This window comes from Triturus cristatus, chromosome 2_1, assembly GCF_964204655.1.
Source record: "Triturus cristatus chromosome 2_1, aTriCri1.1, whole genome shotgun sequence".
Lineage (NCBI taxonomy): Eukaryota > Metazoa > Chordata > Amphibia > Caudata > Salamandridae > Triturus > Triturus cristatus.
This window is the reverse complement of record NC_140581.1, coordinates 842,744,448-842,760,517: the sequence shown is the minus strand read 5'-3', so window position 1 is coordinate 842,760,517 and position 16,070 is coordinate 842,744,448. Positions and strand designations below refer to the sequence as shown.

The following is a 16,070-nucleotide window of genomic DNA, read 5'->3' as shown; positions in this document are numbered from 1 at the left end:
GCGGATGACACCGTTCTGTTGGCAAGAACCGCGAGAGGTTTACAAGCTCTTTTAAATGGATTTTATGATTTTATGGTCTCTTTAGACTTATTAATAAATTTTAAAAAATCACATTCCATGTCAATAGGTACGGGGAGGGCGAAAAGGGTGAAATTTTTCTGTAATGGGCAGGAATTAACAAAAGTGCAGACCTTCCCATATTTAGGGATTGTATTTGACGATAGAATATCATGGGTCATGCAACGTGCTCAGAAAAAGAATAACCTTGCTAGAGCTACAGGTGCTCTGTTGGGCTTTGCAAAGCGTTTGGGGTGTAAACCGCTTCCTGCTCTAATGAAAATCTATAGAGCTAAGTGTATTCCCATGGCCCTATATGGTAGTGAGGTCTGGGGTTATAAGGCCTCACCTGACATCCAAACAGTAGAAAATACTTTTTTTCGGAAACTGTTGTCTCTTCCCCCTTCTGCACCAACTTTTAACATACATGAGGACCTGGGGGTGGGATATCTCGCTGACCAAATATCTGTGGCCCCGTTATTAGGTTGGCTTAGGGTTTGGGCGCAGCAGCCACCAAATCTAAACCAACAAATTATTCAAGATTGCTTGTCCTTAGATGAAGCTATGTCTATCCCATGGATCTGCTATATTAAAAACAACCTGAAGTCACTTGGCTGTCTCGAATTGTTTAACAGTCCTTGTGCGCTGAGTAAAGAGAAAATCAAGGCCCTTAAGACCCAATTTTTGACTAGAGCAATGTTGTCAAGGGAAGGAGATGAGTTGGGGAAACCGACAGTTAGGAGGTTTGTTATGTTAAGTGTAGGTGGTGAGATCCAGCCTTACTTAACCTATATTAACAAACCTTTCCATCTGTTTTTGCTAAAGGTTTAAGCATGGTATGCTCCCTTGGCTTTTGGCCTACCCCAAAGGCTTTTTCAAAGAGGGAACTTTGGGGCCTTGTCCTTGTGACAACATTTCTGAACAAAATACGTTGCACATGTTATTTTTTTGCAAATTTTACTCTTCTCAGCGTAAAAAACATATTCTTCCGATTTTCAAGAATAGTCAATTTGAGCAAGTAAGGCCTGCGTTGGCCTATCTACAAATGTTGGAGTCTCCTCTGATTTGTTTTGGGGTTGCAAGCTTCATAGTGGGTGCTATAAGATGTAGAAATAGGGCTCAGTCCACTTAGTTATTCCCCTCATTTGCCAATGAGTATTGTGCTTAACAAACTGTTGAAGATGGAATTTTGAAGGAGAAATGATTTTATAGATCGTAATATGGCTGAATTAATTGAAAGACATACTTTTATTGTATTTAGTGCCAAACTGTATTGTATTTATTTTTTGTGTTAAAAATTTTAGTAATTGCATTTACCTGTACAATGAATTACTGTTCTGTGCTTTGATGGTTTTAAAATTTTAACCGAATAAAGCAAACTTTGACTCTGACTCTGAGTAAAAATCTCCAGCGTCTGTGTTAGGTCTGTGAGCAGGTAGTTTGCATATAGTATAGTGTCGTCTGCATAAGCGTACATCACGTGTGTTGTATTACCCAGACATATGCCTTTCTGTTCTGCAGACAGCCGTAACTTGAGGACTACAGGTTCTAAAGCTAGTACAAATAATAAAGGAGATATGGGGCAGCCCTGCCGGGTGCCCCTGCCAATCCGATATTCGTGCGAGATGTGTCTACCGGTGCGAGCCCTCGCGGTGGGGGCAGACTACAATAATTTAACCCATTTCAGATAGTCTGGGGGTATGCCACATTTTTCAAGTACCTGGAGAATGTAGTCTCATCTAAGAGTATCAAATGCTTGCCGCAAGTCCATGGTAATGCATCCTGCATTGTGGCTGTCTGGTGGGGTTGATTCCATGACGTGATATAGCCTCCTAATTTCGAGCGAGGTGCAGCGCGCAGGTACATTGGTCTGGGTGGATTAGTTTGTACAAATAAGGGAGTAAACGGCGCGAGAGGACTTTACTTAGTATTTTATACTCAGTTGTGAGCAGGGACAGAGGCCTGTAACCAGAGATGTCGGTCGCAGAGCGACCCGTTTAGGGAGGGACACCACTTGTGCCTGCATTGTGGTGTGAGGCAACGTTCCGGTGTCTATTGCGGATTTGTATACACGCTCTAACTGCGGCACTAGGGCGTCTGAGAATGTATCAAAGAATTCAGCTGGTAGGCCATCAAGACCAGGGGCTTTATTCCGGGGGGGTTCTCGGATGGCCTCTTTGATTTTCGCCCGGGTGATGGGGCCGGAGAGGTCATGCTGCGCTGCTTTGTTTAGTTTGGGCAATCGTGATTATCTCGTGTACTGGAGTGTGTGGGGGGTCGTCCCTTAATATGTGCGCAATAAGTGGGCCAGCTTTGTCCGCTTCAGCATGTTTTGTGTGCGTATATGCAGTGTAATCAATTTGCCTCAGTGTTTCTAGTAGTTCTCCATGTTTTATAAAAGGGTACTCTTAGTAGGATCTACTACAGCTGCCTGTTCCAATTCGTTCAAGGAGTTTTCGACATCTTTGAGGTGGTTATGCGTTTCATGCCCAGCCCCTGCTGTGGTGCTAATGGCTATCCCCCTGATTACCGCCTTGAAAGCATCCCACTTCACCTGTGGCATGGAGGCGGTGTTAGTGTTTTCTGCGAAGTAATTGGTAATACCCGCTGCACTACAGAAGACAGAGTCCTCAAGCATTTGAGTCCACAATTTTCAGGTAGGGACAGGGGTGGGAATTCTGCCCCAGGCAAGAGTGATCTCCAAGGGATTGTGGTCTGAGAAGGTCTTGCCAAGGTATGTTGTGTGTGTTATCTGAGTGGTGGTGTGAGCAGAGCAAAGAATCCGGTCTATTCTGGTGTGTAGTTGGTGTGGGTGCAAAAAGGAGTATTCTCTGCTGTTGAGGTTCCTTAAACGCCAGGCATCCCCAGTGACCAGCCTTATTCCCATTTGCATAGTGCCTCAGCCTGCCATATAGTACCAGTGCCTTGGAGGGGGTGGGGTTGATATATCCATGCTTACATCCATTACTGCATTATAATCCCCGCCTAATATCCATGGGTATGCTGTCCAGTTCGCAAGTACAGGATTGAGACTCATAAGAAATGTATCTGAAAGAAACACGTAGTGATAGATTCCTTACCTTAGAATTACCCCCAGGCGTCAGACTGGATCCGGAAAGTTTTCGTCAGCAGTTACCCCTGTGCGTCGGTAGGAATTGTGCGGCTCCGCGTGCGTCGTTGGCCTCGCCGTTGCCGAGATGACGACGTTGCAGCTACTTGGACGTGCCCACCCGTGCTGACATCAGTTCTTATTTTCCCAAGCCAGCAAGCGCGGATCCGGGAAGAGCAAGTACCCCCAGTCATTTTTTTCGAGTCCTTTTGTCTCCTTTTCTTCGAGTCGATCGACTCCTGGTGTTGTAGGGATGCCCGGCTTCAAGAACTGTGGGAACTGTCACCGCATGATGTCGGTGACGGACCCACACCGTGTGTGTCTCCACTGCCTGGGGCGAGACCGCGACTGTCGTGTCCCGACTGCCGGGCCATGGCGCCGAAAACTTTGCAGGAGCGGTCTCAAAAGTTGCTGGAAGTCCGGCAGTCGGCTCCGCGCCGCTCAAGGTCCCGATCCCGTGGGAGGTTTAGGGACCGGTCGCAGAGCTGTAACAATCGTTCTTCTGGATCGAAGTCTTCACACTCGGTCAGGTAAGTCGAAGCATTCCAAAAAGAACTCAAAGCGATACTTGCCCGTCACGGCTGAGCGTGCGAGTGGTGATACCCCCGCGGCTCCGGCGGAGCCTGCGACGTCGCCGGCGGCCTTCCCACCATTTCCAGGTCCGTCGGCGGCGCCTGCTCAGGTGCAAGAGTTTCTTGCTGCCATGGCCCGAATCTTTGGGCCGTCTGGCCCCGTCGATACCCCTATGGGCCCGACTGGAGGTTCTGTCCTTCCATCGCCGGTGGCTCTGGCCCGACTCCGCAGGACCAGCCGGGATCGGATCCCGGTCGACGCCGGTTGACCTTGTAACACCTCCACTGCCATCGACCCCACCGGCACTACCTCCGACATCTCCTGCTCCTCGGGACATCGTCCCCAGTTTCAGATCGGACACGGCGCTGGATCGACGCACCTGCAACGCTGACGTGGCCATTTTTCCCCATGTCAGTCTTCCTTATTTTCAGCCTGTTTCACAGACTTCGGAGGAAGGTGAGGACTGGGAGGGATCTGAGGACCCTCTCGCACAGCAGTGTGATTGATTCGGACTGGGCAGAGGATTTGGGGGAGGCCAGTGGTCTTGACACCTCACCTGATCTTTGCATGCTGTCTCCTCCTACCATGGCTACGGAGGAGGGAGGCAGTTACGTAGTCGTGGTACGTAGGGCAGCCCTTCACCTCGAACTCCCAACGGTGGCCGTCAGGACTAACCTGACAGAAGTGCTTCAGCTGGCGGCAACCTCTTCGGAGCCCTTGCTGCCTTTTTAATGGCGCACTTTTTGACGTCTTTTTGGGCACTTGGTCTAGGCCCAACACAGGGGCTCCTGTGGACAGGAACGTGGCCCGCCGCCATCGCCCGACTCTGGGCGACCCCCCCCCCCTTCTCTCCCAACACCCCACTCCCGAGAGCTTGGTAGTCCAATCCTCTGCTTCCCAGAGCGAGTTCCCTTCCGCACCTCCGGATAGGGAATCCAAAAAGCTGGAACATCTGCCAGCTTAGGACTGCGGTTGGTGAACACCGCATGCCTCTTGGGCTGATATTCCCACTTTGTGGGATACGGTTGCGCAGGTGCTGCCCAACTGTCTGGAGGAGGCATGGACAGTACTCTCCCAAGCTATAGCAGCTGGCAGAGACGCAGCGAAGTTCACAATTCGTTGTGGGCTTAATACAGCCGACTCGCTGGGCACGGCGATTTGCACGACTGTGGCGCTTCGGTGCCACGCCTGGCTGAGAGCTGGCTACTCGGGGGATGTCCAGAACACGTTGATGGACCTGCCCTTTGATGGCATTTGCCTTTTCGGCAATAAGGCGGATAGTGCGTTGGAGCGGTTTAAGGACTAACGGGCTACGGCTAAGTCCTTGGGCCTGTCAGCCACTCGCCCTCCTACGCCTTTCGCTCCCTTCGTGGCCATGAAGGGGTGCCCCAACACGTTTGTTCCAGAGCCAGAGGCCTGCGCAGCAACATTTTCAGCGCTGCCGCGGGAACCCTCGAGGTGGTTCTGGGGGCCAGCGGGCGGGTCAGTCCACCTCCACCCCGCAGCATCCACTGCAAAGCCTTCCTAGTCCAACCTTTCAGGCCCATCAAACGCTAGTGGGCGGCAGAATTCGCCATCTCCCCCACTGGCGCAACATCCCATCAAACAAGTGGGTGGTGCAATTTGTGTGAAGGGGCTGCTCCCTCCCCTTCGACTTCCCCTCCAGCCATGCCACCTCAATACCACCACATGTCGGGGGACCATCTTGCGCTTCTTAAGCAGGAAGTCACGGCCCTCTTGGCCAAGGGGGCCATCGAGCGCATTCCTGGGCCAGAAGTAGGTTGTGGTGGTTCCCACTACTTTCTGGTCCCCAAGAAGGACAAGGGTCTGCGTCCTATCTTAGATCTTCGGAACGTCAATCGCTTCCTCCGGAAGGAGAAGTTAAAGATGCTCACACTTGCTCAGGTCTTGTCTGCCCTAGACCCGCAAGATTGGATGGTGGCGGTGGACTTGCAGGACGCTTACTTTCATATTCCTGTCCTGCCGTCCCACCGGCGTTGCCTGCGGTTCATGGTAGGCCACAAGCACTTTCAGTTCACCGTGCTCCCTTTTGGCCTTTCCAGCGCCCTTCGGGTGTTCACGAAAGTGATGGCGGTGGAGGCAGCTCATCTGTGCAGATCAGGGGTGCCATTCTTCCCCTATCTCGACGACTGGTTGTTGTAGGCGGGCTCGCCCCAGGCAGTCTCCCACCTTCTGACTACAGCCGACCTCCTGCGTTTGCTAGGGTTCTCCATCGTGCGGAAGTCGCACCAGATTCCCTCTCAGAAGCTCCTCTTCATCGGAGCGGTTCTGGATTCGACGCAGTTTCATGTTTATCCTCCCGAGCAGCGAGTCCGGGATATTCAGGCTATGATTCCGATCTTTCAGCCTTTATCCATGGTTTCGGTCTGGATGACCCTCCAGCTACTGGGCCTGATGGCCTCCTGCATTCTGTTGGTGGATCATGCCAGATGGCATATGCGGGCTCTGCAGTGGGACCTGAAGTTCCAGTGGGCACAGCATCAGGGCAACTTGTCCGATCACGTCCAGATCTTGGAGGGCACTGCACCACAATTGCAGTGGTGGCTCACGAATCACGATTAGGTCAATGGCAGATCCCTCTCCCTACCCCAACCGGAATGCACAGTGGTGACGGATGTGTCCCTTTTGGAGAGGTGGAGATCAAAGGACTCTGGTCTCCGGCGCAGTCCTGGCTCCATTTCAACCTTCTGGAGCTTCGGGCGTTTTGACTTGCACTGAAAGCATTCCTTCCCTCTGTCAAAGGGAGAGTAGTGCAGGTGTTCACAGACAAAAACACTGCCATGTGGTACTGCAACAAACCGGGCGGGGTGGGGCTGTGGACCCTATATCAGGAGGCTCTGCGTCTCTGGACATGGCTGGAACATCAGGGCATTTTCCTGGTGGTTCAACACCTGGCAGGTTCTCTGAACGCCAGGGTGGACAAACTCAGCCGCCAGTGCATGCTGGATCACGAATGGCTTCTGCACTTGGACGTGGCGCAAGGTCTCTTTCAGCAGTGGGGAGAGCCTTGGTTAAATCTATTCATATGGTGCACAGCAAAGGCTGTGGATCCCCTTTCTGCCATTCTTTCAGAGGTCCTCTTATTCCTCCTTTCTTTGGCCTAGCAGGGCTCTGCTCTGGGCAATATCAAGGGCTATCTCTCAGCCATTTCAGCCTTTTTACGGCTTCCAGATCAGCCTTCCCTTTTCAAGTCCCGATTGTAAATAGATTCTTAAAAGGCATTACTCATCTTTTCCCTCCTGGATATTTCATAATGCCTCAGTGGGACTTGAACCTGGTTCTGACATATCTGATGTGTGCTCCCTTTGAGCCACTTCACAACTGTCCTCTTCGTCTTCTCACTTTAATGACCGCTTTCCTGGTGGCCATCACCTCTGCCAGAAGAGTGAGTGAGCTCCAGGCTTTTCTTCTAAACCTCCTTTTCTCTCTGTCCATCCGGACAAAGTGGTTATAAGGACTCCATCTTTTCTGCCGAAGGTTGTCACCACCTTTCAGATCTGGCAGACCATCACTTTGCCCACCTTCTTTCCGCCTCCGCATCCCTCTAAAGAGGAAGAGGCTCCACTGTCTGGACCCAAAACGTGCGCTCTCATTCTACCTGAACCGCACACAACAGTTCTGGGTGGATGACCAGCTCTTTGCTGGCTACGTGGGCGCCAAGAAAGGTCGGGCCATGCACAAGTGGACCATCTCTTGGTGAGTCGTTCTGTGCATAAAGGCTTGTTACTCTTTGGCTGAAAAGGAGCCTCCCGTGGGGCTGCACGCCCATTCTACCAGGGCGACGGTAGCTACTACTGCTTTGGGGCAGGGAGTTCCCTCGCATGACATCTGTCAGGCAGCTATGTGGGCCTCGCTGCACACGTTTACCAAGCATTATTGCCTGGACAGCCAAGTCCGGAGAGACTGCTTCTTTGGCCGTTCTGTTCTCCAGGACTTTCTGGTTTGAACTTGGTTCGCAGACCCAACACTGGGTTGGTATTGCTGGGGTATCTTTTCTAAGGTAAGGAATCTATCACTACGTGTTTCTTTCAGATGCACAAGTTACTTACCTTCGGTAACGATATATCTGTAAAAAACATTAGTAGTGATAGATTCCTTACTGCCCCACCTATCCTCCCCGTTCTGCGAACTGATTTCTAGGGTTAAGGTCATCCCTTTCAGGGCCCTAGTTTCATGGCACCAGTGGTCAGTTTCTTGCATGGCTCTGAGTTCCTGGCTGCGGAAAGTCGTGTACAGAACTGACGTCAGCGCGTGTGGGTGCGTCTAAGTAGCTCCAGCAGCGTCATCTCAGCGCCGCGACTCATGCGGAGCCGCACAATGACGCCTACCGATGCGCAGGGGTACTGCTTTCCGGATCCAGTCTGACACCTGGGGGTAATTCTACAGTAAGGAATCTATCACTACTATTTCTTACTGATATGTCGTTACCGAAGGTTAGTAACTTGTGCTTTATCGCAGTTTCGTATCTTCCTAGACTCTGTAGGCCTAATTGGAGTCAAACTGTATATTTGGGCAGTTTTTGCCTACAATTTAGAATACAGGGAAGCACGACAGATGTTCCACTAAGCCCTACAGAGACCTACAGTATGAAGGTCCCCACCAATCCTTGCAGAGTCCCATCTGCGACAGGGTATCTGTGCAGATATACCAGTCTGCGCACATTAGTCTCACGTGCAGCCTATACACGTGCTTACATATAACCAGCCCAGGGCCCCTTACCCTTGGCTGTTCTGCAGCGGCCTTAAGTTAAAAGGTGGACACTGGTGGTTAATATGCTCAGTCCAGTTACTGTTAATTTATGAGTGAGTGAGTCTTGGGTATTGAGATGCTCTCGCTGTAAAAATCCTGAAACCGGGTAGTAAAAAGTGAAAAATCTTGGTGGAATAAATGGACAAAGCATTTGGCTCACTCTCCCTACACAGTAGTTCGTTATGGCATCTAAGGATAAACCGCGAACAGTTCAGTAATTGCAAACATCCGAAATATAAATGTCCGGATTATTAACACTGCAGTTCAGTATCTCCAGTTTGTTCAATATTACAGAATGTTCCAATGGGAGGGTCTTCGTGTGCAATTAAGCTTTGTTAACACCGGTGGTCCATAGTCATGACCCAATGAAGTATGCCAAGTAGAACGGTTCAAAGGCATGGACAAAAGTGCTCGTGCATGGCATTACAAGTGAGGATCAGCACAACAGTGTTTGTATTGGCAACCACAGTTTGGTCTCATGCCCAGGAGAAGGATCTGCTTCTGTAGTCTGGCTTCTTTGAATGAGCAGTTCAAGCTGGAGGGACCGCAGTGCCTGCGGCCACTCCCAAACTGTCGACCATTGATGGCTGGATGCAGTTACCTTTTGAAATTGGCAGTCCATGATGCTGGCCATGCCTCCTGAGACGTTTAGTCCCTTGTTTATAGCTACTACCAAAAGTGCTGTTCCTAGCACAAGCAAGAGTACTACAATAGCACTAAAATAGCCAGTGGAAGTGCCATCTGCCGCCAAACCTTTGAGGGCTGAAGATGCAGTTTCATGCCAGGTGCAAGTTAAAAAAAAAAAACAACAACTTGATGTGTTGCCAAGAAATGCTAAAAGTAACAAATTGATTTGTCTGCTGAAGCTAGATGCTACTCATATGACCAACATTACACTTTTGCGATTGTGGTAAGGAAGCACACAGCTTTTGAGAAAATGTTTTCAACCTTGAAAGGTAAATTAACTGATTTAAAATGTTTTAAAGTAAGGCACTTTATTTCTGGTTCAATCGTCAAATAAGTGTTTGTAACATGAACCATTTAAGCTGGTGTGAGAATCAGACTTTGCTGTGTGAAAGTATACAAGGGAGCGATAATACTCCCAACATTTTCGTTGAAATTCAGTAGAGGGAAAGCAGAGACTGCCTTTAAAAGCCTTCAGCAGTCTTTGTAGTAGTCACCTATTTTTTTGTTGACGTGACAGAGGAACTAACCGAGGCAGAGGCTCAGGCAACTAAAACTTTATGCCCAGAAGCAATATCAGGGCTTTTAAATGAAGTCATTTGACTTACTGAAGTCACAAAGTGAGAGGCTTGATGTTAAAGCAAATCTTGGGAAGCTCTCCAAAGTGAATTTACTCCATCTTAAAAAAAAAAAATATTGGGCTGGTATTAAATGTTTTTAATATTGTCTTTTTAACATGGTGATCTACTTGTGTCCACCAACCTTCCTTTGGTAGTTGTATACTCGTTTTTGACCCTGTACATGAAATTCTGTTCTTGACCATCATTTTGAACTGTTTTATGGTGTTTCCCCAAATACCCTACATGCTCAACAGGCTTTTATATTCTTGAAGCGCACCTATTAGAGACCACTTTTATTCAGTTGGAAGTTAACCATGTCACTGGAACACATCGATCCTGGGTGCATCTGTACAGTTTGATCATGTTGATTTTGCTTCAGAAACATTAACAACCGAAACCTCCCAAATTTAACCATCTAATAATCCCTACCCGGAGCTGGCTTTTCTGTCACCCCTATTCCCATGTGTGACACTGTATTGCTTCCCATGTAGGTCTTCATGATAGATATAGCAGTGTACACAATGATTCACTGATCAAACATGCCTACGTTTATGTAGATACTTCAGATGTTTCCTAATAAACTCCAATAGTGCCATCAGCTGTATGTTGAACTTCCATTTGTTGGTGATCTACATCAATGTAAGGTTTTTGTATCCCTAGCCTCAGTATTTCACTCTAGGAATTTGATCATTTTTCTGAATATTTTGTCTGTAAATATTAACCAACGTTTTAATTCATTTTATTAATACTATGTTGGCATCTATATTGTGTTATAATTAATAAGGTCAAGGTTGTGAGGGTTAAAAGAGATGGCGTCTTCACTTTTTTCTGCCTGTTGTGGTTCTAGAAGGACACCAGGGTTTGCACTTTATCTAAAGATAAAGACCTAGCATCTACCCCCTCCTGCCCCCATACCCCATTGCTACCAGTAAACAGTCCTTCCAGAAAGATGTTTTTTTGTTAAACGATCACTTGTCCTTCATATCAAAGAAAGTTAATCTGGGATTTAATTCTCTCCTTTAATCACCTTTTTAAGCCAACCCTGTCCTCTTACTATGTTTGGCAACCAGACCTACTGCCGGTTCATAGATGGCAGCGAAGATCTCTAGGGATACAAGGCAGCCTCACTTTTGTTCTTCCTTCAGGTAGCTCCGTTAGTGTTCAGTATGACTCAACAATTCTAGACCGGCATCTTTAGTTTACTCTTTATACTACCCCAGATATTTTATGTAACTTGATCACGCCTCCAATTCAATATTTGCTTTAGTGCCACTTAAACATTATTTACCCCATTTGGCACTATACTATTGGTACTGCAAAGCGCTTCTGGCCCCCGTATGATAAAAAGCTGGTGGTGAAAAGGGCACCTTACCAAACATGTGATACTTATAATATAGTTCTGTGACTGCCCTACAGTCCTGCTCTGAAGCAAAATTCACTGTTGCTTGGAGCCAATAAAATAAATGTAAGTAGAACAAAGCACACGCAGATTATTTTCCACTGAGTAATTTCTTACCCACTAACCTGCAGTCGAATAGTCTTCTCCAGCTACTGAGGAAATTCATAGTTGATGAACAATTGAATCTGGCTTCTCTTGAATTCCTTGTTGGGGCTGGCCACTCATTTTAATCTCACTGATTTCAGGTTGAGTAGTGCACATTAAGCACTCCATTTTTTTTTTTGTAAAATGTTTATTGATTAACCTTGTACAAAACTTCAGGAGCACTTCAACTTATTAAGCACTCTTCATTCACCAGATGTCTTCATCAATCTTTGCTGTGAAAACCTGTGTTCCTTCTCTCTAGTTTTGTCGGTTATGGTTATATTTGCACCTGTTTTCCCGATTGTCAAATGTGTTAATGTAAACATGTAAGTTTTAATTTTTTATATTCACAAGTTAATTGGTTGGTGACATTTGAAGGGTTCTTCAGCACACTTTATTATTTCTACTTTGTTTTTCACAGTACCGCTGTGTATACCTTCAGTAATGCGCAAACTTAGTTTTGCGCTCAACCATTTGTGCATTTCTCTTAAAGTGTTAGTGCACCTATAGCTGTTGTAAGCCATTTCAGCTTGTTCAAAGCAAATGTTTCTCAGACATATTTGAACAGGTGCCAAAAACATGCTGTACTTCAGTCCTATCTTTTAAAATCCTACCTTGAGATTGACATTGACCTTAAAAACGTGTTTGGTTTATGCATTTTGAAGTCTGCGAAACATTCGCCTCATAAACTGAAATGGCCTATCTTGGCAACTTTAAGAATGAAATATGTTTGCGGAGTTCAACATGATACGGATTAAGCAAAAAAACGATTGTACCTACAATCATATAGTTGAAAGATAATGAAAACAAGCATTGGCATAGCCAATAAGTCTCGCTTTTAGTTATGCAGCACAATATCCTTTGTGCAACATCAACTGTTGCATGGCAAAACACTTAATAGGTCCCAAAAGCAAGACTTGCTTGTTTTCTTTGAATTCTGGTACTTGTAGTTTCATTTATTCCATTACATATGTTTGGCCCTGTCCTTCTCCACTATGCAGTGATTAGTGTGATATTGGAGCATCCCTTTCTGTGCCTCATTATTATTTGGCTTCACACTGCAGCCGTCTGGATACCTATTCTTTACATACCTATTGATTGCCTATCTAGTGTTTAAAATGAGGCAGCCCACTTTAGTCATTGGCTAATTTCACTGTGACTGACAGGATTCTGCCTTTCACAAGGAGCACATCACCACACAAAATAGTTCCCTTCAATGCAAGGGACTACTGTGGATGTTTGTGATTTTTTTAGACTAATAAATGTTTACTTTTAGTCCGTTTTATATTGGCCAGAGTCAAGTAACTCCCACCAACAACAGTTTTACCAAAATAACATGATAAAACAATATTAGCATTGCCAGACCTATTGGCTTTACCAATGCTTGTTTCTTTTGTTCACTGCTGCACGCATAAAAAAAAAGTTTGCTGGGATTGTGTGACTCACATATACAGGTACAATCACAATTCAGCTGCTTAAAACAAAAGCCGCATCAGCATCGCAAACCGGGCTGGCGTTAATGTGGTATGCATGGAGACATGTATGCACAGATGCAGTGCATGCATTAGCATGCTGAAGCCAGACATGTTGGCTTTGCCAACGTTTGTTGTTTACCTGCTGCTCATATTTGCTTTTGTTCACCCCCTGCCCACCCTTAACCACGAGAAATGCTGTTGTTGGACATGAGAAACAGAAAAGAAGATTCTAAAGAATATTCCAATTCAATATTTTTCTTTAGTTCTATGAGGAATAACCCACAAGACCAGGCTATGCATAGACTGCACATATAAACGTGCTACACGTCCCTGGCTGAAGGAGCAGCATGCAATAGTCCATGGCCTATATACCCGAGCACAGCATTTACCGAATTGTTATCCTGGCACATTGCATGTGTGTGCATGAAATCAAATACTTGCTACTGGGAAACCTGGCATGTCCATGAATTTTAGAGTGACTTCGCATTTTCTCTCACTATACTGAGGGATGTGTTTTTTTCTTTGGAGATGGTTTCTGTTTCTCTCGCTATCATTTGACGGAACAGGGGTCGAAGCAAGCTGACATCACTTCCTGTGCAGATGTCAGCACGTGGATGACGGTGGCTTGTAGGCTTAAGTGGTTTCAAAATGTGTTTTTGTCCAGAGCGCGTTTAGATAAAGGGCCAGCGGTTGGAGCAGATCGGTATACTGGAGAGGGAAAGACTAGCTAAATGGCAGACGTGCTTCATAAATTGCAAAGCACGTGGCCTAGATGGAATGTTCAGATTGTTTATGGTCTCACCCATGGGAAATGCGTCCCAGAGAAGCCAGCTGAGTTAGAAAATTAATTTTACTAATCAGACTCCCATCAATATCGCACATACCTAGAGGGAAAACACCTACGACATGAGATTTTAGATAAACAAAATGTAAGCACTTTGGAGATGCAAATAGTGGCACAAAACCAAAGCACATTCTTGACGCATGAGAAGTTCAACAAGTGCAAAGAGAAAGTGAAAGGAAAGAGAAAAAGATAAGAGGTAAGAGAAAGGAACAGGCAAAAGAAAGACACATCTGCGAGAGGAGTGAAAATGAAGCTGACGAGGAGGGCGGGGGTAGGGGAGGGGGATTCACGTGCTGTAAGGCTTAATGAGCCATTACAAAAAGCCAGATGGCCTGTGCACGTGCACGCAGGCTTTAGGCCAGCAAAAGCCTCTCTGGTAGCACTTTGAAAACCCGCTTACTAAAGGTCTCGCCTGAGCTAGCGCTCAGGCGAGACCTAAAAAGGGTTGAGTACAGAGTTCGGTTTGTCAGGAAAGTTGCTAGAAACGCAGCGACACATTGTTTCACAGTGTAAGGCCCTTCACAAAAGTTAACTTGTCACCTTTCTGTTGCTTATTGCTGTATTTGGGTTTCAAACTGGTTGTAATGAGGTTAAACCTTTGCCCAGATAGTGTTAATTTGTAAAAATGACATAATATTGATCGCAAAATTTGCTGAATAACTTGCCTTTTTCTTTCCAAATAATTTAGTCAGCCCTGTCTCATAATCATAATTCCAGTAGCTGTGCTTTTAACCCAACAGAAGAATAATGTATTTCTGTTTTGCACATGTGTAAGGTTGTTCTTTCTTTTTAAAGATCTCCAGGGTTTGGACTGTCACTTGTTGCTGAAACTACAGAGGGTTGTTTCCTCAGTGCTGAGCTTGCTTCTAGTCCCCAGGGCCAGGGCCCACCTGTGCTCCCAGAGGACCTTGGTACAAACTGTGCAAAACTTCTTCTCGAGGAGATCTATAGAGTAAGTGATACACTTTTAAATATCAATACAAGTTCCCACCTTCTAGTAGTGTTGAAAGATTCACAAATTATTGATAGGCATGAAATGTTTTGAAATTTGTGATTGAAGTCCAGCCTGTTATGTGATCAAAACATTGCTGTGGTCATGTAGGCAGCGAAGAGGGAGTACCATGTGGTAGTTGAGTTTTGAGCTAATTTCTAAAATATAGAATACTTCACACCACTTATCGGCATCTTTCTTAAACCAGACAGTATTTTCACCATGTCTGATAATGAATTATCATAAATGTTCATCACTGGTAAAAAAAAGAAAAAGAAATCTGCATAACTCTAGTGCATGTGATTTCAGGTTATCTCTTGACTCTGTCCGTAGAGTTCTTTCAGCATGAGGTGCAGGTCTCACGGGCCCAAAAATATTTCAGGGTGTCTTTCACAGGCTATTTGCTGAAATGTGATGCATTTAAAGGTATAAAAATGTTAGCACAATTTTATTTGGCTAGAAACTCAACTGATTTGTAGCATAGTACAAGTATTTTACTACTAGACAAGCAGCTTAACCTTTCTGTGTAATCTGTTCAAGATTCTCTTGGGTTCTGGTATGTGTGCTCAGTCTTGGTAATAAGATGCCCCTATTCCACAAAATATCACTCCCTTTTGCACTACCTGGAAAGTAGCCTGGTTGTGTCTAAGCAGTAGTTGAGAAAATCAGTGGTAGATTGAACCTCGCAAACCACCACCACTTCCCTGCTAAGGGATTCCCTGGGTCTCCTTGTGTGTAAGCAAATGGCCCGTGAAAGGTACTTTACCCTGGCAATGCTCATTGTAGTTAAAATATGGTAGCAACCACTGGTCATCTGTCAGTTTTTTAGTTACCTTTTCACATAAAGTGCTGAGCAACGTGGGTGATCTCTTAAGTTTCCCAGAGATGTCCATTGCTGGAATCCTATTCCAAGGTGGGCACACATTTAGATATTGATATTCATTCCTGCCTTATTTGCGCTTGTCCATATTTGTGATCTTCCCACACACTAAGATGTGGGAAGGCTGAATGTAAGAGTGATAGGTTATTCACCTGTTTTACTAAAACGTTTACCACATTATCCCCAACCTCTTATCCATCTTTCTGACTGCATTGCTCTTGGTTAGTCAGTATGTGATTAATTGAAGAATGCAGCAGCTGTTAGTGGTGGGGTGAGTGCCGCTGCTTTGTAGGCACTTGACCTATTCAAATGGTGCAGTTACTCCCTGGAACTAAGTTTCACTCAACTTTTGTGCAGACCCCTGCGAACAATGAAGTGATACAAGTCATGTACCATTAGTTTCCGCATTGACTGCATGGCTAAAGTTTTTGTGCTAAAAGTAGGATTTGTCTGAACAGCAATGGTCTCTCATTCATTTCAAAGGGACTGAAAACATGATCCTCTTGGGTTATGTGCATTCAGCT

At 46.0% G+C, this 16,070-nt stretch overlaps 1 protein-coding gene across 1 annotated transcript in view; it reads left to right on the top strand.

Moving 5' to 3' along the window:
* The window catches only part of RCL1 (RNA terminal phosphate cyclase like 1), a 215,721-nt gene that overhangs the window by 132,174 nt on the left and 67,477 nt on the right, over positions 1-16,070 (top strand). The window contains exon 7 of the mRNA XM_085632927.1: positions 14,471-14,627. Within this exon, the coding sequence (XP_085489053.1) occupies positions 14,471-14,627 (157 nt within the window). The remainder of the gene's footprint in view (positions 1-14,470; positions 14,628-16,070) is intronic.